The sequence below is a fragment of the Falco rusticolus genome, chromosome 2 (genome assembly GCF_015220075.1).
Source record: "Falco rusticolus isolate bFalRus1 chromosome 2, bFalRus1.pri, whole genome shotgun sequence".
NCBI lineage: Eukaryota > Metazoa > Chordata > Aves > Falconiformes > Falconidae > Falco > Falco rusticolus.
The window spans coordinates 28487543-28510271 of NC_051188.1; the positions used below are offsets into that span (position 1 = coordinate 28487543).

At 37.2% G+C, this 22729-nt stretch overlaps 1 protein-coding gene across 2 annotated transcripts in view; it reads left to right on the plus strand.

The window, feature by feature from the left end:
- Positions 1-496: 496 nt before the first annotated feature.
- Positions 497-22729, plus strand: part of COG6 (component of oligomeric golgi complex 6) — a 59484-nt gene continuing 37251 nt past the window's right edge. Inside the window, exons 1-8 of one of the 2 annotated variants that reach the window (XM_037376885.1) lie at positions 497-664; positions 1294-1437; positions 1799-1870; positions 5510-5568; positions 18710-18821; positions 20837-20919; positions 21154-21224; positions 22382-22475. In XM_037376885.1, coding sequence (XP_037232782.1) covers positions 542-664; positions 1294-1437; positions 1799-1870; positions 5510-5568; positions 18710-18821; positions 20837-20919; positions 21154-21224; positions 22382-22475 — 758 coding nt within the window. In that variant the 5' untranslated portion in view covers positions 497-541. Of the gene's footprint in view, positions 665-762; positions 927-1293; positions 1438-1798; positions 1871-5509; positions 5569-18709; positions 18822-20836; positions 20920-21153; positions 21225-22381; positions 22476-22729 lie in introns of those variants that run through there. The other variant, XM_037376886.1, reaches the window with a different exon arrangement.

Consider the following 22729-nt stretch of genomic DNA (forward strand, 5'->3'; position numbering starts at 1 on the left):
TTCCTTGAGATAAATGACTCAAATTAAAAGAAAAAAACCCAAGCAAATGTGAACAGTGCGCAGCAGGCGGGCGGCTGCTGGCTGCTCCCCTCAGGCAGGACCCACAGGGCCACTGGGGCCCGGAAGGCAGCCCAGTGCTCCCTCCAGTCTTTGCTTTTTGATCCACACACCATCAGACCAACGGAAACAGGCTGTAAATTGCCTGTGCAATGCTTATTTTGACACGCTTTTACTGTGGATGCTATTAGCTTATACAGCAAAGAGTCCACTTATTTTTCCATGTTGTTACAGCTCAGAACTAAACCGTTTATTTCATGAGATGAATACAGCCATCCGACCTCAGGAAGTGAGTCCTCTTTCTTCTCATCACCCCCAAATCTTTTATTTATTCCCCTGAATCAGTGACCAAACGTCCCGCTCTCTCAACCAGCTGCCGCGGGCCCGCGGGCCGGGCCGGAACCAAAGCCTCGGGAGTGCGTTTCCGCCGGAGCCGGTCCGCCGCCGCGGCCATTGGTGAAGGCGGCCGGGGAGGGCCGCAGCTATGGCTGACACCGCCGCGCCGCCGCCCGCTGTCCCCGCTCCGGGGCTCCCGGCTGCCCCCGGCAGCAACCCGCTGTCCCGCAAGCTCAACAAGATCCTGGAGACTCGCCTGGACAACGATAAGGTGGGGAGGGCGGCGGCTGAGGGGCCGAGGCGAGGCCCGGGGCCTGCCCGGTGGGGGGCACGCTGCGGGGGACCGGCCGGATGAGCTGTCAGGGGTTGCCAGCCCCGATAGGCTCCGGGATTGGGAAGCGAGCCCTGTCATACCCTCAGTTCCGCTGCGGAGTCGCAGGCTGACGTTTGCAGCCTTAATTAAAAATAAAATTCGGTTTTGCTTCGCTTGAGACATGCCACGCTCCTGTTCGATCCCTTCAAGTCGCCGGGAGGTTTGTATTGCTTAGCTTGAGGGCACCCAGCTTTTTCTGATTTCAGTGTTTTCTAGCAGTGGATAGCTCCTGTTTTAACCGAATGTAAGCTGATTGATTAAAGCTATTCTAAAATAGTAGACGAAGTTGTGTGTTATATGAGAAAAAGAAAGACTCAGCAAGTATTTTGGTTATTTATCAACTCATCTGGACTGTATTTGGGTAGTTTTTCTTCTGAAACCATGTAGTCATGTTGGGGTTTTGGTGGATTGGGTTTTTTTGTTTGTTTGTTTGTTTTTAATAAGACCATGAGCTTGGGATGGTTACATGCTGTGTAACTTGCTTCTTAGTAACTTTATGGGAAGTTAAAGTGTTTTTCATTTTCTAGGAAATGCTGGAAGCACTGAAGGCTCTGTCAACCTTTTTTGTCGAAAATAGTTTGCGCACCCGAAGAAACTTGCGTGGAGACATTGAACGACGAAGCTTAGCCATAAATGAAGAATTTGTCCACATATTCAAGCAAGTTAAAGAGGTAGCACTTTTACAGTGTGACTAGCAATCTTGCAAGTGTACTGCTATGTAATTTAAAGTTTAAAAAAAGAAAAAAGGATTAAGAGTGTTTTTGACTTTCCAGGACAAATATACTTTTACAGTAATGGTTTTGTTTGTTTCTTTTGGTGCAAATTCTGCACAGAGAGAGTTGATGTTTCAAACAGATAAAAATGCCAAGTGAATGTTGATCTGTAGAGGTGCATTCAGGTCATTGGTTAACAAGGAACCAAGAGCAACTATGTGCTTTGCAACTTGGGCATGTCATTTTGGTGGGATGAATCTGGGCCTAGGCATGGCATTTCTGATTTAAAACACAGTTACTGTTATTTGAACTTACTTAGGAGCTTGAGAGTATAAACGAAGATGTGCAAGCGATGAGCAGCTGCTGTGAAGATATGTCTAGTCGTTTGAAGGTAATGAATAAACAGATGTGCTTTGTATGTGTTTCTTTTTGAGGTGCGACTGCTTTCTTGTAGAAGGATAAATAATTTTTTTGGAGGATTAACTGCAGTATTGAGATGTTTCCATAGTATGCATATGATGTTACTTTGGGATATTGATTTATTTCTCCCTACTTATTTAGAAAATGTACTGAGAGAGTAATTTTAATGTCTTCCAAATTGCAATTTATAATGCAGCAATATGCATATTTTGAGAATAGCACTGTGATATCCATTTATATGTGAGTGGAGAGAAAATACTTTATTAGGTTGGATGTGTGTGAGATTAAAGGGTTAATTACGTTTCTGTATTTCTGTTCAAAATTTGTGTGTCTTTCCCATTGAATAGATCTGTTATGTGTTCATGTAAATACCTCAAGTATAGTCATAAAGTATTTTGTAATCCAAAGAGGCAGACAAATCCAGTGTGCCATCTTCTTTCGGCAGGTTTTGTTTCATGACATTGTCTCAGAATACTGGTATGCAACAAAACCAATTTTGAATCTGCAATATTTTACAGGGGAAAAAAAAGTTGTGTTTTATAGTGCGTTACTAAGTCTGGTTTGGTTTTAATGTACAAGTTCAATATTCAACACAGTGATGAGTTTTTAAAAGATTTATGGATTCTGACGTGTAGACGTTTTGCCAAAACAAATCTGTTCTGAATACAACACATAAGGTACATTGTGCGAATCCTTCACTAAAAGATCTTGTGCAAACAGTTGCTTTTCCCACTCCTAATGTGTGTGTGGGGACATTAGATGTCCTACTTGGATGAATAGGTTTTGTTGTCATTATATGTAATCCCCATAAGAATGCTTGTAGTTTGATAAACTTGTTCCAAGCGGTGTGAGTACAGTGTAGCCCACTGTGGTGCTTAAATTTCAATTTTGGAAGGGAATGCGTAATGCACCTTGCACGTCTCGGATCTCTTTGAATGCTGTTGATGTGGATGAATTCCCTAGTGCAGTTCAGGAACTGTTTGATTAAACTCTTAGATGTGTAAATGAGTCAAGTGTCCATGCAGATTTTTGCTCTTTTTTTTTTTTTGTCATTAGATCATAAAGTGTAGCTATCATCTGTGATCCCCCTGCCAGAGTAGAGCCACCCTGCAGTGATTTCTTTTTCTGTTAAAAGTCAGTAGGCAGTTTTGTTCTGGGCCCTACAGGAGGTTTCCTCTAGAGCCCTGTGGAACTCATAACTTGTTTCAATTTAATCTATGTTTTCTTTGTCTGTATGTAAGTTATTAAGCCCATGAACTAGCACTTAGTTGTCAAATACTCTGATATTTTATGTGCAATATCTGAAGACTTGCAAGCATCTGCTTAAACTTACCTGTTAAAAAGACTTGCAAGCATGTGCTCAAGCTGAATAAGAAGACCCATAAAGATTCTTGCCTTTTTTGTTTTGTAAGTATGTAATACCATCCAATCCAAGTAGCCAGATACTGTCAGATCTGATTTCAGGACAGTGACTTCATAAATGCAAGGACTGAAAGGGAAAGAAGGAGGCAAGTGCTGGAATGGAATAATGCAGGGTTGAAGGATAATTAAAGTTTTAATTGGTATACTGAGGTGGGGAGGAAGAGAGAAATATTTCTATTCGACATCTGCAAGAAACATCAAATATCAACTCTCATTTTTCTGGCATGTTTAATTTTTTTCTGCCAGTTACTTTGTTTTGGTTAGATGTAAGCTCTTACATTACGTACATACAATAATTACAGTAACTGGCATGTATTTTAATGCATATCAATGAAAACTATCTTCCTGGTGTATCTAGCTGTATCCAGAAAAAGTGCTTTTCCTTCCTTTCTGCTGTCCTGCTATTAAAATTCTTCTTGGCAATTCTTCTGTCTAAAAAGTAATAGAAAAGATGCAAATTTCTTCTTCTGTGGGTTTTTTTGTTTGTTTATGAAAATCTGCAACTGTGAATGGTGGAGGAAAAAAGTCTGGAATTAGTAGATTTTGATCCTGTTCAAGTCTAGTCTTTCGTTGTAATAGTCTTTTGGGTTTTTTTTATTAGGCTGAAGCACTGAAAATCAGTATCATTAAAAAAAAGGTTAAAATATAAATACATGTTAAAAAACCTAAATATTATTTATATAAGATATAAAAAGCTTAAAGATATCTTAATTTATTTTGGAACTAGTAAATGCTCAGTAAATTCTGATGAGTTTTTATTAAATTTGTGTGCTAATCCATAATGATTTCCTTTAGAAAATTCAGCAACTGGCACCTCAGTGGTGCTCGCTGTCTGTATTCATAGAATCATAGAATGATTTGGGTTGGAAGGGACCCGAAAGATCAACTAGTTCTAAGCCCCCTGCCATGGAACAGTCATATATTAATGGAACAGCTCAGGCTCCCTCTGATGACTGAAGTTGTACTTGAGTGATTGCAGTCCTACTTTCACCTTTCAAAGCATTCCTGTCCCTTGACTGCTTTTCCATTGTAACTAGTGTAGTGTGGCAGATGAAAAGGCTGAAATGGATCGGTGTACGTATGTAATTGCGTTAGACCTCAGGTTTCAAGACTGGCATCTTCATTTTGGCAAATGCTGTAATTTAGACCTATTACAGTCTTGAAATCATTCATGCAGATTATCTTTATAGCTGTTTCTACCTCTTTACTTTCAGTGTTATGCCATACTGAATGCATTTTGATTTCAGGGTTTTGTTCTCGTTAAATCTTACTTTTCTGCCTAAATGGTCACTGGTGGTATCCAGTGGGAAACCAACAATTCCGGATGTCTTTTATCTTCTTGCTGAGTGATAAGTGTCAGATCTCCTTTAATTTCAGTCACAGCAATCCCTTTAGTCATGCACCTGCTGTCAGTACCAGAATGGTTTCTGCATGGATTCCCTTGCATTGTCATCACTGAACATTCAGGGCTGTGATTAACTTTGTGAGTGCATTGCTTTTAGCATCACGGAATCATTTAGGTTGGAAAAGACCTTTAGGATCATATAGTCCAACTGTAAACCCAGGACTGCCAAGTCCACCACTAAACCATGTCCCTAAGCACTTCATCTACACGTCTTGTAAATATCTCCAGGGATGAGCCACTTGCCTGCACAGACTGTCCCAGTGCTTGATTACCCTTTTAGTGAAGACATTTTTCATAATTTTTTTGATACTTACAGCCCTGTAAGCTTCTCTGTAGAGCTAAACTTGCATAGACCAGCAGAGTTATATTCATGTTGTCTAAAATGTCTGGATGGACACTGGTACTGGACAGTTCAGTCTGAAGGAACTTGTTTCCTTTTTCATTTTCATCAACAGCAAACAAGGTACAGTCAATGGACAAACAAAATAATCAGAACTATTTTGCATATTTATAATAATGTTATGGCATTAAATATAAATTAAAAATCAACAGTGTGTGAATGTAAATGTGTATAAAGATGAAAATATATATGGATGAGCATATTTATCGTGCCTGAAAATGGAGTTAATGAATACTTATTTCGAGAAGTCCTTTTGTTTCAAAGAGTACACTCTTTGAACTGCTTATAGTCAGAAAGCTTCAAAAGTATTATTTTAAAGATTGTGTAATACATTTGATGTATTTGTGTTTTTCACATGCTTAATGATTCTAATTGTGTTTTAGGCAGCAAAGGAACAAACCCAGGACTTGATAGTAAAAACCACAAAACTCCAGGCAGAAAAGTAGGTATACCACTGTTTATTTCTTGAAGACATGACAGTACTGGTGGAATTTTCTTCTAGGTCTGATTCTGCCACTCTTATTTTTGAATAATGACTTTGGGGTTTTTTGTATTTGTACTTTGTTTTTAACACTATCTTTATTTGTAGCTCAGTTGGAATAAAAATACTGAACTCATAGTTTTATTACTAGAGGATGCAGAAAGATAAAAACATGTGTTAGTGCTTGTTGCAATAAAAAATGTCCCTTTAGGGAAGAGAATCAGTTACAGTGTTAGAGTGTGCTGAATATGGATGTGCTTTACCTAATGTCAGTTGATAGTGTAAGTTGTTTTGGTTTGTAACAGACACTGGCTTACTCAGTGTCTCATCAGTTTCGCAGGCCTCTTGTTGTTAATGCTTCATATCCAGTGGAAGTCACTCCGTTGTTCCGGGACTGTATGTAGTAACAAAGTTGGATTATAACCTACTCTGCCATATTTAAAGCTAGCTGCGAAATACATAAGTACTTGTTTAATGAGCCTGACACAGACCACTTTTTCCCTTGGTTCTCCAGCCTCTGGTGGAAGAAAAGATTTGTATTTTGCTGTTTTCAGTATTTTTATTCATGGGAAGAGGATAACAGCCTACGACAGATTCAAGTAATCTTTATTATTTTTATGGCTGGGGTATCTGGTTTTACAGCTTTAGACTTTGTCAGTGTAGAAGAATGAATCTCCTTGCTTTATGATCTTTCTTCTGAAAATTATATGCAGTTCACTTGGAGATTAGAAATAATTATTTCCAGTGATAAGTTTCTAGTAGAAATTATGGCTTGTATATCTCTGGGTGTGCTTTCAAATTTAGTAGGTTCATGTTGTAGACTTCAGTAGGAAGTGGATTATGTCCTGTGAGAGTCTGAATGTGAAGTTAAGAGTGTAATCTGTACATATATTAAATGCTGAGTGTGGAATAACTGCATAAACTACAACGCTGGTTGATAAAAAATGAAGGGTTTGGTGAAGTTACAGTTTTAAGTAAGTGAGCTGAACCCAAGTCTTAGAAATTTTTTTCTTTTAAATATGAGTATGTGAGGTAGTAGGACAGAGAAGTGGTCATATATTTTTGTAGTCTCAAGAAAAGTAAAGCTGCTGTGATTCGTAGTTTTGAAGCAGAATGGAACATGCTAAGACCAGTCCCAAGTGTTGTATGTCTAATTGGCCTTAAATTCCGTTAAAAGAGATTATGCACACTGTACATTAATACTTCTACAATATAGTCCTTACTGACACAATAGTTTACTTAGAAGACTTTCTGCTAATTCCTTTGAGAGACAGAACATCCCCCTTGTATGAGGAGGAAGAAAGGTTTAAGAAGTAGCCTATCCTTTTAAGGTCTGCGTGACTTCAGAAGCACGTACATAGGAAAAAGTTTTCTTTTGAAAGGTTTTTTTTTAAGTATGCCATGAAGTAACCGCTAGCAGAAGCCAAATAATACTTGTGATTTTACAATAAGGTTATGGAAGACTTGTAGTGTCATTTATTAACAAAGTTAACTTTTTTTCTGGCTAAACTTACAAAAAAAATTAAGCAAAAGCAGCAATGGGAAGGCTGTTCCATTCACTGGGGAAATTTTAGTCACCTTTTCTTTTAACTCATTAAATGACTGTTCTGATTCATCGCTTTGGTTTTCATTGGACACATGGAAGAGGCATTTGCTACCTAATGTTAGGGGTTTTTTGAAAAGCTGAAATCTTGCCTGCAGTCAGACAAAATAAAGGTCTTAAATTGCTGATTCCGTCAACTTAAGTAGCATTTCTTAGCCAACAAAGGAGTAAATGGTGAAACTGGGAGGGCATGGCTTCTCTGTCTTCTGAGGGTTGTCTTAAAATGAATGCTGTCTGATCAAAATGCAGAGATGAAAGCTGGACCAATTCAAAAAGGTTATAATTCAAACAATGACTTTAAAGCAAGAACATTCAGTCTAGAGCAAGACAGTAATTGCTGAGCATAATCAATTTTGTAGCGTTCTTCCTATAAAAAATGTCCCTTTTCTTATTATGAAACACAGAAGTTGTCTTCAGATTTCATCGGTCCTAAGTTTTATTTCTGCTCTCTGCTGTCCTCCCAGCTGTTTATTTAATGATAGGCTTTTCCCAAGAAAACATGTTGGGTAGAAGCTACTTGAAGTTTAGGATAATGGGAATTTGTATTCGAATAGCACCAGTATAGTAGAGTGTTCTGTGTAATTTTTTAATTTAACATAAAAATATTTTTAAAAAAACAAATTGTTCTATGTACCAGAGTGTGTGTGAGTTAAGTTCTTAAATCAGTGCTGAGTAATGTATGTTTTTGAACATTACCCTGAAAAATAAGATTAGTTATGTTCTTCCTTTTCACATTAGTCATGTTCTTTTTCACAGTGATAGTTATTGAACATTTGGAAATAGCACAGATAATACATTCGGTCATTTTGCTGAACTAATTGTTTATACTGTCCTTGAAGAAAGGTATTTTGACTCTGCCTTTCTCATTAAGTACTACATTAAGTGCTCGTCTACTTTCACTTTTTTTTAGCCTTTTTAAAAAACAATTTCAGAAATCATTCTGATTTGTAGTAAATGGTTTGCTGTGATAGCTATTGGTCAAAAAAAAAGTCTTCTATTGTGATTAGTGTTTAACTGACTTTCTTCAACTGACCATGTTTTTGTATGAGGAAAATGTTATGATTTTGATTCAGTGTTCTAAAACTGAAGAGAGACAGTAAACTTTCAGGTGTATTTCATCCATTTATGGTATTTAGACTTTAAATTAGGTATTTAGACTTTAAAAAATATTTAATTTCTGTATTTGAAAATTTAGGGTAAATGGGCTGCTGTCTTCACTCAGTATGATGAAGATGGGAAGCTACTTAGGCGAATAATTGGATTTATATTTCACAGCTTTTTATTTACTTCCCTTCATGTTCTCAGAATATATGTTAGTTCTGACTTTGGTCGAAGATGTGCTTTTTTATAATAGTCTTAAGGCCATTTTCAGTAAATGACAGGTGTAACCTTTGGCTTGGGTAAACCTTCTTCATGCCTGGTCAGTTCTCATGGAAAGTAAATTTTGTCAAAATGTGTTATAATTAGTATGAAGTTTAAAGCAAACTGCAATTAAAAGAACAGAATGTTCACTCCAGAAGCAGAGAAAGAAAAGTCAATAGCCAAAGTCTTTTTGATTGGAATTGTAACTTTATTCCACTAGCTATACAAAGCAAATAAAGGAAAGATTGAAATAGTAAGTGAACTGTTTTCTTAGATTGCAAAGGTAAATATCTCTTCAGAAATTTTCCTCTATGTGGCATTTGAACCTGTGTAGTGGCTTTTGGTTTTCTTTCTGTCTTTCTTTCTTCTTTTTTTATAAATCAAAACCTGCATGATAGCAGTGAAGAATGGTTTCCTGAAGATGCAGAGTGGTCATGGGAACTTGAGTTTGAGGATGAATGTTTTAAGTAAGGGTGCTTGTTCATGCTTTCATCCTTGAATGTATTCTTTCTCTTCTGCAGTACTTGCAAAGGAATGGCTGTCTTAGTAGTTCTGTATAGGTACTAGGTTTCTTATACTAAGTAGTTTTTGCACTCTATTATCACCCATGTAATTAGATGTAGTTCACGACTGTTTTTAATTTCCAAAGCTTCTTACCGGAACTCTTTGTTGGTCATCCTAGTTTCTCAGTTTCGTGGTTTGAAGGTGTAGTTGTCCACCTGCAGGTAATCCTGATGAGCTATTTGGGACTTCCTGTGTTGGTAGAATGTGCGATTTAAGATTTTTAGTTAAATAGTTGGAGTAGGAAATAAGACGTTTGTCTCGGATTTAATTTAAAACTTCCGCATTCTTGAGTTGTTGCTTTGCAGCATTGTTTTTCTTGTAACTTAGTTTTTGAACTTAAGACCTGATTTGGCATAAATGCTAAATAGAGTATGTTACTTAGATAACAAATTAAAAAAATAATCTTCCATTAATACAATTGCATTTTTATGTTTGTGATCATGTCAGAGTTGGTGCATTTCTTGGGTCAATTAAGTTGCTTGTTTGGCATTTACTTTTTCTGTAAAGACTAGTTAAAATTTCTGTACATTAGAAGCAGAACAGTTTTCCTTCATATTGTTTAAATTATGGAGTCTGCTTAATGTAGAAACTAGGTGTTTTTTTTCCTTTTCTCTCTTTAAAATTGAGACTTATCACAACTTAGTAAAGCCATATAGTGTGAAATAATGTAGTCCAAGCCATTCAAGCTATCTTGTCATAAGGTTAATTTATTGCTGTTCAGCAATACAGAGTCTTGAATAGAATACTTGTTTTAATGTATTTCACAGCAAACATTGGTAATAAAGAAAAATTGAGGTAGTTAATTTACTGAAGTGGATTTTTAACAATTCACAGAAATTGTGTGTGTTCACTAGATTTCTATACGTTTACTTGAGTATGCTAATATTGCTTTCAGGTTGCGTTAGGCTTTTTATGTATAGTCATGAGTTTGTTTTCAAATAACATGTGCATTTTAAAAGATGTGGGTTTGTTTATTGCCATTGCTAATAGGCTGGCAGAAAAAGGATCTTGCTCCTTGAAGTGAGATTTTAATAAAAGCTTCTGTGGTTGTCAGTTCTCTTGTGGCTGAGTTTAGTTCTTTTTTTCCTTTGAGTGAAGCTAAAAACCCACTTGCAACACTAAGCTGCTTCACTTTGCATTGGGAACAAGTGTTCTGGAGTTCAGTAGTTGCCGAACCAGAGAAATAACAGTTCAGTTCCAAAATACTGTATGCAGAATGCCAGAAGCCTGGCTTCATAGTAGTTTTACCAGCCAATTCATGGTAAGGTATTGTGCAAGACTGTATTTGAGGTTAGCCACAAACGACAGTCGTGGATCTTAACGGTTGAAGAAAGAGAGCACTACGTTCAGCTCTGGGCCCCCCATCATTAGAAGGACATGGACCTTAGAAGGACATTAGGAGGGCTTACTGTTGCAGTGAGTGCAGAGGAGGGCCATGAAGATGATCAGAGGCCTGGAGCACCTCTCCTTTGAAGAAAGGCTGAGAGAGCTGGGGTTGTTCAGCCTGCAGAAGAGAAGGCTCCAGGAAGACCTCGTTGCTGCCTTCCAGTAACTAAAGGGGGCCTAAAAGAAAGCTGGAGAGGTTTTTTTTACAAGGGCATGTAGTGGCAGGACATAGGGAAATGGATTTAAACTGAAAAGGGTAGATTTAAATTAGATATTAGGAAGAATTTCTTCACTGTGAAGGTGGTGAGGCACTGGCACAGGTTGCCCAGAGCAGCTGTGGATGCCCCATCCCTGGCGGTGCTCAAGGCCAGGCTGGATGGGGCTTTGAGGAGCCTTATATAGCGGAAGGTGTCCCTGCCCATGGCAGGGGGGGTGGAACTAATGGTCTTTAAGGTCCCAAACCATTCTATGATCAATTCTCACAAAATTCAAGTGATTCTGTAAGTGTAGGTATATGATCAGGGAGATTACAGAAAGTAAGTTTGCAGAAATAGAAGATTGGTGAGAGTCAGAATTAGTTTTTTGGAAGCAAAGACGACCATACTCTAAAAACTGTATAAAAGAAGGAGAGTGGAAGTGGCTTGGATGGATATTTTTTGAGTCAGGCTCAAGTTTCAGAGCTCTCATTGAGATTATGTTCTCGAACACCTTTACACGTTATCTTGTTTCATAAGCTTCTATTGTGTTCTTAAGCAGAGCAACATGTATGTTTTGATGTCAAGAGTCCTGATTAGTTATGTTGATTCTGGAAAAAAAGTTTCTGTATCACTAAGATTGTTTAACTTCTTAAAAATGCAATTAAATGTGATTCCCAAACATATCTTGGAATGCAGCAGTGTGTATATTAATTTAATTGAATTACATTCAGACTTGCTTTTTATTTAAATTCAACAGGTTTTTGGAGTTACTGTCACCTCTGTGCTCAATACAAGGTCAAAAGTCTTAGGAAAAGTGTTTCTTAGTGAACATCTGCTTCAGTAGTGCTGCACTACAGATCTCTCATGCTTGTCTCTTGGTGATGCTTTTTTTCCTTTTTTTAAAATAAATATCTTGCCATAATTAGTATGGAAATGATGCAGGAAGTTCAGCAGTATTTGTAGCAGGTTAGAGAGGTTTGCTTTCATCAGCCTACACTGAGAAAAGTGGTGATCTGGTGGTTTGCACTGATGAGATGTATTTCGTGTCTTGACCTTTTGAAACTTGTAATTACATTTATTCCTTTGAATATGCTTCGTGAGAAAAAGGAGAGGTTGCCTAAACTGAATTATAATTCAGTGTGGGGGAGGGTGAAGGCTTGAAATTCTGAGGCTGATTTTCCTTCCTGATTTGTGCCAATAAAAGCAAAAAGTATAGCTAACAGGGTGTAACACAGGAATCAAAACAGCTAGAGTAGATCTGAAGAAAAAAAAAAAATCTAATTTGTCACATTCTAACCATGACCAGCAGAGACAGCGCAAAGGCTTATATCCTGCCAACTTTTATACCTGGCTACCATGTACTCTGTTGAGGCATGAAGTACTCTTGGTCAATATGAAATGAAGCATGGTCTTTCAGGTTGAGAAGCATTCATCAGAAATGCAGAATCAGTTACATGATACCATTCCTGACTGACATTTGTCTAATCTGCTCTTAGAAGAAAAGCCCAGGAACAGAGAGCCCATGGTCTTCTGTGAAAATTTGTTACGGTTCTTTATTGTTTTCCCACTATCTGATTTAGTTCTCCTTTTGCTATTGCTTAAGCTGATTTGTTCTGATCTTATTCCAGGTGGATGTAGAGAACAGTATGTTACTGTCATGCCTTTGGCAATGTTTTTGAATTTGATGGCAAAGTCAAAGCTAGAGTAAGCAGGCCCCTTTCAAATATGTTTATATCCGATTGTATGAAAGGTATGCTGAAAATATTAGTCTGTTTGGTTTGACACTATGAACTAGCTCACTTCCACAAGAGGGAAAAGAATCTATAAACTGGAAATACGCTCCTTTTTAATTATACTCTCTTCACAAGTTAGATACTGTAGCTTGACCATTAACACGGATTTACCGAGGAGGTATATATATCACATGATTATTGTGAAGTTTTGCATGTGAAAATTGCTTATCCAGGCTGTTCTGTAGATAGATACCAATGAAGTTTATAGGAAGCCTGATCAGTATGTAAGTAGAACATTACTGAATTCTATTAATTTATTTACAGCATATAAGCTTTTTTATTCTTGTGTTTAGTAATCAGTTTAACAAGATTTGAATAATTTCCTTGCAGTTAGTGTCCTCTGTTGCTTGACTTTTGATTTAGCTTTTTTGATTTTTACTTATTTATTTTTAGAGCAGAATGTTTTATATGGCTTATAGAATGTATTATAGGGCTGCAGCATTGCAGGCTAGCTGTCTTTAGACAGGGATTACAGATGGGAGAAACCTTCTGAGTTCAATTTGACTGTCCTGCTGCTATCATTTGCCTGATGACTTTCATAAACTTATCAACTGTTCAAAAAACAACTAGTGAACTATTTTTGCAATTTGTATGTGTTTCTGTTCTTGGAACACTTACTTCAAAAGCTTGTTCTTTCCGGTAAAAGCCTTTCCCTAATTTCCAACCTAATTCTTGGATATAAATTGGCTGTTTTTCTCATCTGTCCTTTATCTTAAGAGCTTCCTTCATCTCCTCTCATAAATTAGATTCTCCATTCCCAATGATCATCCTGCTAGCTCTGGTCTAATGGGAGTCCATTGTTCTTGAACACAGATGATCAGGATTGTGATCTGTTTTACAGATAAGGTCTCACTAAAGCCTTCTGTAATATTACTACTATTTTTCCTGTGTCCTAGGAACGCTAGACAATTTACAATGATTTTCTGTGTTTTCCTATTTTTTAATTAAGGAGAAAATTGCCTAATTATATTCTAAGATGGAACTGGTCACTGAATACCTTCTCACAGTATTTCAGTTCTCCTTTAATGAAACGATGTGTTTGACAGGCAAAATGTAGAATAATAACATTTGTTCTCAGCATTTACAAATGCATTTTCGCACCTGGTACTTATTCCTAAGAATGGTTTCCTAACACTTACTTGTGTGTGGATGTTCTTGTTATATAGTCTTATATATTTGCCTTCCACAAAAACCATCACAGAAAAGTAGTTTTTCCAGCTGTGACTGAAAAGCATTTATACATGTCTGTTAAAGATGGTTGTTATTCCTTTATGAATTAGAAATACTCCATCTTTCTCAGGGTTTAAAAACGTGTTGACTACTCAGTACCACAAATTGAAAGTAATTTCAGAACGTGCTGCTATGACTTGTCCTAGTTAAAGGAAGCTAGCAGATTTTTATGCTGTATTAGGTGGCAAGATAAAATTAAACTTTGGAAAAGCCTGTTTATCCTCCACCTCATTTTTTGAGCTGTCTAGGTGATAATCCTAGCAAACAGTATGCATTTGTATTTGGTTCAAGGCAAAAGTGCATGAAGTGCATAGTTTTCCCAGCCTTTTGAGTTCTCTTGCAAAAGAATTCTGTCTCCCTGGTAACGACTAAAACTGGGGAAATTGCTCTTTGTTGGAGTCCCATTTCCCCGCCCTTGCTCCGAAGTCTACCAGCCCTTGGCACTTCCCCCTTTGCATCAGCGCAGTGTTCCCATGATCTGTTAGTTTTTTTCCTTTATGCAAGGATAACTCAGTAGAAGAAAAAAAAACCCAGCACTTTGGGATAACAGCACGGTGTGGCCTTTCCTCTGCCGTACAGCATTTTCTTAGAACACAATTTAGATATCACTATGTTTATAGAAAGGTGAATGGGTCTTGAAATGTCCAAGGGTCTGCACAGATACTGACTGCTGTGGGTTATCTGTTAGATGGCCTTACTCTAGCTGTTGTTGTTACCTGCATCGTAGTTTGCATAGCACTTATCGCAATGAAATAACTATAGAAAAATTAAGTGATATTTTAATCTATTTCCTTGCTTTAAGAAGATTGATTAAATTCTGGTTAAATATCTGTTAGCTTATGTCTGAGGAAATACATACATATATATATATTTTAAATTAAATACCTATGCGAATGTATTGGTCTCATCAATACTGTATACTGCCAGGTAGAAGTCAAGGGTATGTAGCGCTTACATGTTTTGTTCCTGATCCATCATCCAGGATATAGGATCTCTTTCTGATGCAGATTGATAACCAAGGCAACTTTCATAGCCAGCATGAACAGAGGTGGTTAACGTGGGTTTTGAAACAGAGTAGCTTGTTGAAATCCCACGTCCTTTGTAAAGGGCCCAAAAGATGTAGCTTTATCAAAATTCAGATGCATGCTTTTAGGTTTAGGATAGATGTTTTTCACCAGTTCTGTCTGAATCATTGCTTTGAGAAAGATAGATGAAACATGGCTGCCACCTTGAGGTTGTTATCTTGGTTTACATTGTGAAACTTTTAACTTGCCAGCATGCTAGAGTTTAATATATTGAGACTGTTTTTATAAAAAGTTAATTATTTGGGAGTGTGCAGAGTGGGTCAGTGGGCAGTTATGGCAGGTGTCAGCCAAAGACACAGCCAGGGATGGAAATGGCTTTAAAGCACGATATTTGATTGAACCCCGTTTGTAGCAGCAAAAAGGAACGGAGGGAGGACTGTGCACAGTGAGGACTTGCAGGTGGAGAGAGACAAACTAGTGAGATCTTCTGCCATTCTTTGTTTTTATAACTCCAGGAATGAAGGGGGCACAGAATGCTGTTTGTACAGTTCCTGGCTCTGGTCTTTGTTCTTTGGGAGTCTACAACCCTAACTCCAACAAATCTACAAAGCAAACTGAAGAAAACTGTTACTCCGATTATACTGCGCTTCTTAAGATCAGACTTCCCCCTGCCCCAGTATACATTCAAAAAAACCTGAGGAACAGGAGATAATAAATGGAAATCTTCTGTAAGAGTACTTAAAAGTTGATCCATTCAGGAGATACACAGGTTCAAAGAACAGAAAAAATTCTCAACATCCCATCTGCTCCTGTGTTTGTGGGAGTTCTTGTTTCAGTTGAAACCAAAGTCTTGGTTTTGCTTTCTCTAGCCTCTTTCCTACATTCCTTCTCTTCCCTAAAGGTACGGATAATCCATTGTAAGTATTTTCAGCTTGGTGGTTTTATATTAAATTGAGATTCCCATCACAAGAGAAGAGACTCAGAGAAACTATTAAATTAATTCACTAAATTACATTGTCTGTTGTTTCAAGCAAATCCAGTGATGGTGATGTTGCTGCATTAGACTTCTTCTGTACGATGGTGTGAAACAGGAATGTCCTGTTGAAAGCACCATCATTAAGTGAAATTTTAAGTGTCCTTACCTGGTTTTGGTTTGAGTAGCTATGTCATATGCCCCTAGGTTTTTGCAGGGGGTTGAGAGGGGAGGGTCCTGATTTTTTTTATTGTTACTGTTACTTCTTGTAACTGACTATTGAAACGACCCCTTTTTATACCCAGAAGAGTTCTGAAGTGTAGTTTTCATGAGCGGTTTCATAGCAGCAGTGAGCTAACTAGTCATTGCCCCCTTGCCACTGGCAGCTCACAGTGCTGGCACACCGCTTAGTAGTACAGGGGATCTGCCTATACAGAACGTAGTACCTCACAGTCCCTTAGTGCAAGCCTGTAGTAAACTGAATTAGAGAATACATATAACCTCCGCCCCCCCCCCCCCCCCCCCCCCCAAATAAATAAAGTAAAAGCTGCTGGGTTTTCCCTGCCAGATTTGTTCCCTGATCTAATTCATTACATGACACTATATAAACAACAGTTCTGGTACAGCGGAAGGGGCAGCACAGGGCAGGGGTGGCTGAGGCAACCTAAGCAGCATGGTTCAGGCATTGTTGCAATGATGGAACATAGTGCTGCAGAGCAGAGCTGATCCATCTGTCATCTGTGTTGTGAGAATGACACAGTTATCATCAAAAAATCTCTCACAAGCCTAGTATTTAATTAAAAATACTCTTTTGTTAGTGTCCTCCTGTCTTGTTAATTCTTGTATGTTTTGTAGGCAGCTTCTCTTGGTATTTTGTCCTCCATCTCCAGCTGAAGTTACACCATGGCTTCCTCTCTTCAGATTTTATCACCTAATCATCCTGCTGAAAATGTACTGAATGTGTTCGAAATGGTATTCTTCTATTCTCCTTCCACTGTGTCGAGGGTTACGACACTTTCTGTGTCAGAAAAGCATTATCAGTGGAAAACAGTGCCAGGTCTGTTTAGGTTTGAAGATGGTCTTGCATGGCCTCGCCCCAATATGAAAGATCTAAAGTTATTAAAAAAGAAGATGGAGCAACTTCAGTCCCTTCAGAGCCATCACCTCACACGTCTCCCCTTTCTGCCCTCAGAGCCTTTTGGTACTTTCCATTCTCTCCTACCTCTTTCTCCCCATGACCCATTCCTTCTTCTAGAAGACTGACTCTACCTCCTTGCCAAACCATTGTGACACTTGTCAATCTCTTTCCTCTCTTCCAAATGCCTTTCTTTTCTTCCTGTACCTGCATTTTCTTGTTTCCAAGCTGTGTATGCACTCTTGAGCCCCCTCTTTTTAGACTTCTTCCCTATTCTTCCTCACTTACAGTGAACTACTACCAGATTGCTTGGAAAGTACTGTAATTTTTCTTGGATGCATCTGCTATCATTGCCTGTTTAGTTGGCTGAAATCATCCTCCGTCATTCTTGTTCCTTCTCTGAGAAACATTCAGCTTCATGGAGACCCTGAATTTGTAATTGTAGAATTTACTTATAGAAAATTAAACAGATTGATTTTAAGCATGGCAAAACTGTCGATGTAAAGGCAAAATAGCCATATCTGCATGGGACCTTGGGGAAACCTGACTTATAAATTAAGGATGTGATATTAAAGCATATGAGTTTTGGTTTTCCTTTTTCTTTAGGTGTTTTCTGTGTAATGTAAAGTACTGGGTTGCTTTCCTGTTTGATTTGCATAAATTTTACTCTTAAAACACTGTTGGATTTTATGTTTCCCTCCTTCTCACTGCACAGTGTCCTAGAGCACTGACAATTGCAAAACATTTAATCTTATCCCTAAAAGAATTTGTGGAACTGCAGAATGGGAAAGTTGTACGTTTCTACAGAAGGGAAGCCAGTTTTCTTCAGCAGAGTGAAGTCCAGACAATACTTGGATAGTAGAGAAGGGGTAAATTAAATGAAAGCTTTTCAAGCTTTGATCTTGCAAGAAAATGTAATTATTGCAGTCAGTATTAGAAGTGTACTTGTCTGTCTTGCCACTCTATAATAATAGTGTATTTACCTTGCAATAATTAAATTGGAAGCTGAAACGGTTGTAAAGTAATTGAGCCTTATTCTTCTACAAATAACTAATTAGGTCTTCTCAGTATCCTGAAAAAGTAGTCTTTATTTCCTGGAATGCTGTGTGCTCGAACCACAGTTTCAGCAATTTTTCTGTTGCTACAGGAATTCCAGTCCCTTCCTGTGGAATACAACTATGTTAATTTGGGTCCTGTGGTTGTAAGGTGTGTGACAAAATGTGTGCGAAAAGATGCTGCCCACAAGATGGCGTTTGCACCTTACGTCCCCGCTGCGTTTGTTTCAGGGAGGGCAATCAACAAGAGAGTGAGCCCTTACATTTCGATTGCTTGTGAGACTAGTAAGTTTGTATCCCAACTATATTGTTAAAAAGAAAACCTGTTCTGCAGAAAAGTAGATTAGTAAGAAAAATGGTCATTTTCGTATTTTGGGTGCTACAGCTCTTTGTGTCTCTTGGAAAACGTGAACTGAAACCCCGTCCTTTCCTTGGTGAATTTGAAAGAAATAACTGCAAGCACTGCAACTGTACAAGCACAAAGTATCTGGATTAGATAACTTGTGATGCAAACACTAAAGGAATATATTTTTTAAAGAACCTACTAGTTTTCAAATTACTAACTTACCTTTGTATTATCTTTACTCATTAATCTGTGTAAGCTTAATGGAAAATGGTATGTGAGGATGCAACTCAAGTGTTTGATGGCAAGAATGTACTACTGGAATTTAATAACACCAATTTCTAATGCTGATTATATTTCCAAAAGTATGAATATGTAAAATAAGTCTGAAATAAGTATAAAAAGGTAATGTCCTCTTCACTCTGTTTTATTACAGTCAGAGACTAGAAATGAAAGCACAAGTTGCAGATGCGTTCATAGCAAAATTCCAACTGACACCAGATGAAATAAACCTGCTCCGAGGCACGAAAGATGAGCCAATTACTGAGGTAGCTCAATGAACATTAAAAGCTTTGCCCTGAACCAAAATGTAGAAGCGTCCTAGCTGAATTGTACACGAGATCTTATTATCAGTTTGTAATTTAATTTCTTATGGAGGAATGTACCTTTTAACATCATGGTGAATTTCTGATGTGTTTGAAATGTGTTATGAAAGATTTAAGTAACAAGAAAGAAAATCAACATTAAATTCTAGTTTGTGTAATGAGTGTTAAGGGCAAATGAGCTATCGTGTGGTTCTACACTTCAGAAAGCCTTTATGAAGTCTGAGTATTCAGTGAAGACGTTTTAAAATGTAATCACACTCAAACAAAGCAAATGAGGGATTTTCAGTGCTTCACTAATACGTAGTACTACCCATGTGCATGTGCATTTTGCATATGTGTGCATACAGGTATTCAGTGACTTGATCTAAGCTGAGTCTTTCCCTCATTATTTGGTTGACGAAGATATTGGGTGCTGATTCGCTTTTAGGCACCTTCCAAAACTAGTTTTTGAGTATGTTTATGGCTTGAATAAGAAGGCACATTGTTCTGCAGTTAAAGCAAACTGAGTAATGAGAGAATTGTGTATACTTAATAGATTTTTTTATTGTTGTAGTTGCATAGAATCTTCACCTAAATGTAGACTACCTGAGGCATACTATCTCGTTTCCACAGGCATCCAGTTTGCAGTTAAAGCATTATAAAAGATGTGGAACAGAGAACCATAAACAGTGCTAATGAGAGCATAAATGGAATGTGTTAAACGATTGTGCACTTGAGTAATTGCTGTATGCTTTTGTACTGACTATTACCATGAAAGAACATTCAGGTTTCAAAAACGCACATGTTGCAGGGACTGTGCCATTTGTTCAGTGCTTGGTTTGCAGCCGAATGAGGATTAGTCCTTTTGATACTTTGATCTGTATAAAAAATGTGCAGAAGTAACTGAGATATAATCTTAGCTGGGCTACTGAAATGGCAGATTTCAGTAAAATCACATGTATGCTTTTCTCCTATGATAGAATCAACCGGCATGCTTAAAACATTTTTAGTCTTCTAAATTAGGCTTCTGTTTTGGCAATTTTTTAATGTTCTGTTGTGGTTTTTTTTCCGTGAAGGAAGAGTGATTTGGGTTTTTATAAACATGATCTTCAACACAGTTGATGCCAGGCAGTAGGACAGTGTCCTGCTTCGCTTAGAAAATGTATATTTTTTGTGACTTGAGCCAGAACGAAATTCTACTTTCCCGAGGCACACTGTTCCAGTCACAAAAGACAGAACAAACAGTTATATCTGAATTAGCTAGTCTCCTCCACGATATTTTAAAAATGAGAGATGTGTTTGAAATTGTTAGTGGATTTCCATTTGCTCTCTGAAAGAGTGACAAAATAACCTTTTTGGCCATAAGTCCAGGCCTTCTAGGTTTTTTTATTTTTTTCACTGCTGCCGCTGAGTTATTCAGTGGGGAAAGATTGTCCTGGAAAACCTTGGTCTAGTCTCTTGCAAATGTTTGATTTTTCTTAGAAATTGTTACCCCCTTATATGAAAACAGAAACTATCAACTTGTAGTCATTGTACTTTATAACGTTTCACTTTGCTCTTTACTTGCCAATGTCAATGGGTAGAAATGGGTAGAAGATGATGGAATGCATAGTAATAATGTCAAAATCTCCCCAAAGTGTTAACTAATAAATGTAAACCACATATATGCTACATAAAAAACAGGTTAAGAGCACGTTTGCTGCTATTAATTAATTTTTTTTTTAATGGGAGAAAGTGGTTGTGATGCAATGGGAAAGAAAAAAATCCTAAGACTCTTACAGTGGAACGAAAGGTGAGAAGTAGCAGAGGGGCCTTGTGTTTTAAAAGCGGCACATGGAACACAGACCTGCGAGGAACATAAATATGGAATTGAGATAGGGAGTACAGAGTGCTAAGAGATTTGAATGAGAAGCAACTGTTTCTAAAAAGTGCTTTTTTTCTCTTTCTTTTTTTTTTTTTCTTTTTTAAATATACTCTAGGCTTTTTTCAAAGCTTTGGGAAGAGTAAAGCAAATTCACGATGATGTCAAGATTCTACTCCGGACAAATCAGCAAAGGGCAGGGTGAGTGCTACTTAAATGAGTGCAGGATAACCGTTTCCTAGTTAAAAGCAGAAGTTACAGCAAGGTGTCATTCTTTACTTCATATCACTACCCAGAGTATTTAACAAAGAACCCAAAGAATAGTAATAAATTTTTAAATTTTCATCATTTTAATAATTATGTGTTTGATTTGTACATGCCTTTGCTAGTACTACCTAAAGTAGTATTTGCAAATAAAATCTTTTTGTCTTATAGCTTGGAAATTATGGAACAGATGGCTTTACTGCAAGAGACATCTTATGAACGACTTTACAGATGGACTCAAAGTAGGACTAAGAATGTTTTTATGTTTATGAGTATTATTATGATGATTCCTTTAATTTCTTGATGTGAATTGAACTCAGCAAAAACCTTTTCCAAGATCTGTTAACAGAGCTTTGAGTTTCCTTCTTAGTGAAGGCTTTGTTGTGAACCAAATATTTAATTGGAGATTCTCACTTTTTTTTGGGTCAATCTCATCTCTGTAAAAGTGTATTATTTATTTGTATCTTTGGATGGTTTTCTACAGAGAACTACTACCAATTGGTAGTCTAAGCAAATTAAGTGTATTGCATTTCATATTCTTGCAGGTTACAGGGAAGTTGTTTTTGACAATTTGGTAGTAAGATCTAGCTGGAGGAGTGGCTTGTTACCTTTCAAAATTAAAAATACCCACTTTATTTTATCAGGTTGCTCTTTTGCATTACGCGATTACTTGCATTGGCAATTACTTTTTTGCTTGTGTACTCTGGATCCAAGCATCAGTGTTTGATGTAACATATTGATAGTGTAAAACATAATTTTTTTTATGACTTCTCTCTTTTCGTAAGTCATTGACAGGAGGATTTGTGAAAAGAGGCTGGTGCAATGCAATATTATATTAGTTAGCTGTTATTCTGTGCATGCTGAAAGCTCAAATTATGGTTATGGTTTCACCCTAATGAAAAATCATAATTTTTATGCGGATGTTTGATTTAGTTTATGTGATTTTCCACAGTCTTGCATGGAATATACAAGATTATATAGTTAATGTGATTAAAGTAAAAAAAAACCCAAAACCAAACACCTACACACCAAAAAAACAAAACAAACCCACAGCTTGCTTAAATACTTGCTCTCTTTTTTCTTAATAATTTACCTGCAATGCAGTAAACAGTTATAAAGGAGCCTGACAGAATTCTGATGGTTGAATGGTTTAACATTTGTACATGGGTGCAAACAGATACTAAGCTTCCTTTAATTTTTATTATTGTTGAGTTTTGTGATGGACATCCCTTTTACAGTGAAGTACTGCTTATGGGGGAGTTCAATTTCATTAACACAATCTAGGTCAGGTAGCATATTCTGAAGGCTTCAGTTCAAAAACCTTTGAGTTATAAAAAGCTTGTTATAAAAGGTATTACACTGTAAAGAATGCACTTTTATCTGTGTTGGTATTTTATAGATGAATGCAGGACTTTGACACAAGAGTCATGTGACATTTCTCCAGTTCTTGCTCAAGCCATGGAAGCCTTACAAGATAGACCTGTCCTGTATAAGTAAGTAATCTTCACGATTATTGCTAACAGAAATAAGTATTTCCAGCCTATAAAATTTAAATATGGGCATAAATTACAGTGCTAGGGATGGTGGAAATTTATTTCTGTGTAAGATATTTAAAAAATAAAAAATCCTATTTCAACTTCTTTAAATTTCAGAAGTCTTTTTGACATAATTATGGTACAGTAAATGTCATTGGACTTTTTACAACTTAGTGGTTTTTAATTAAAGTAAAATGTCAGATTGTTCTTAT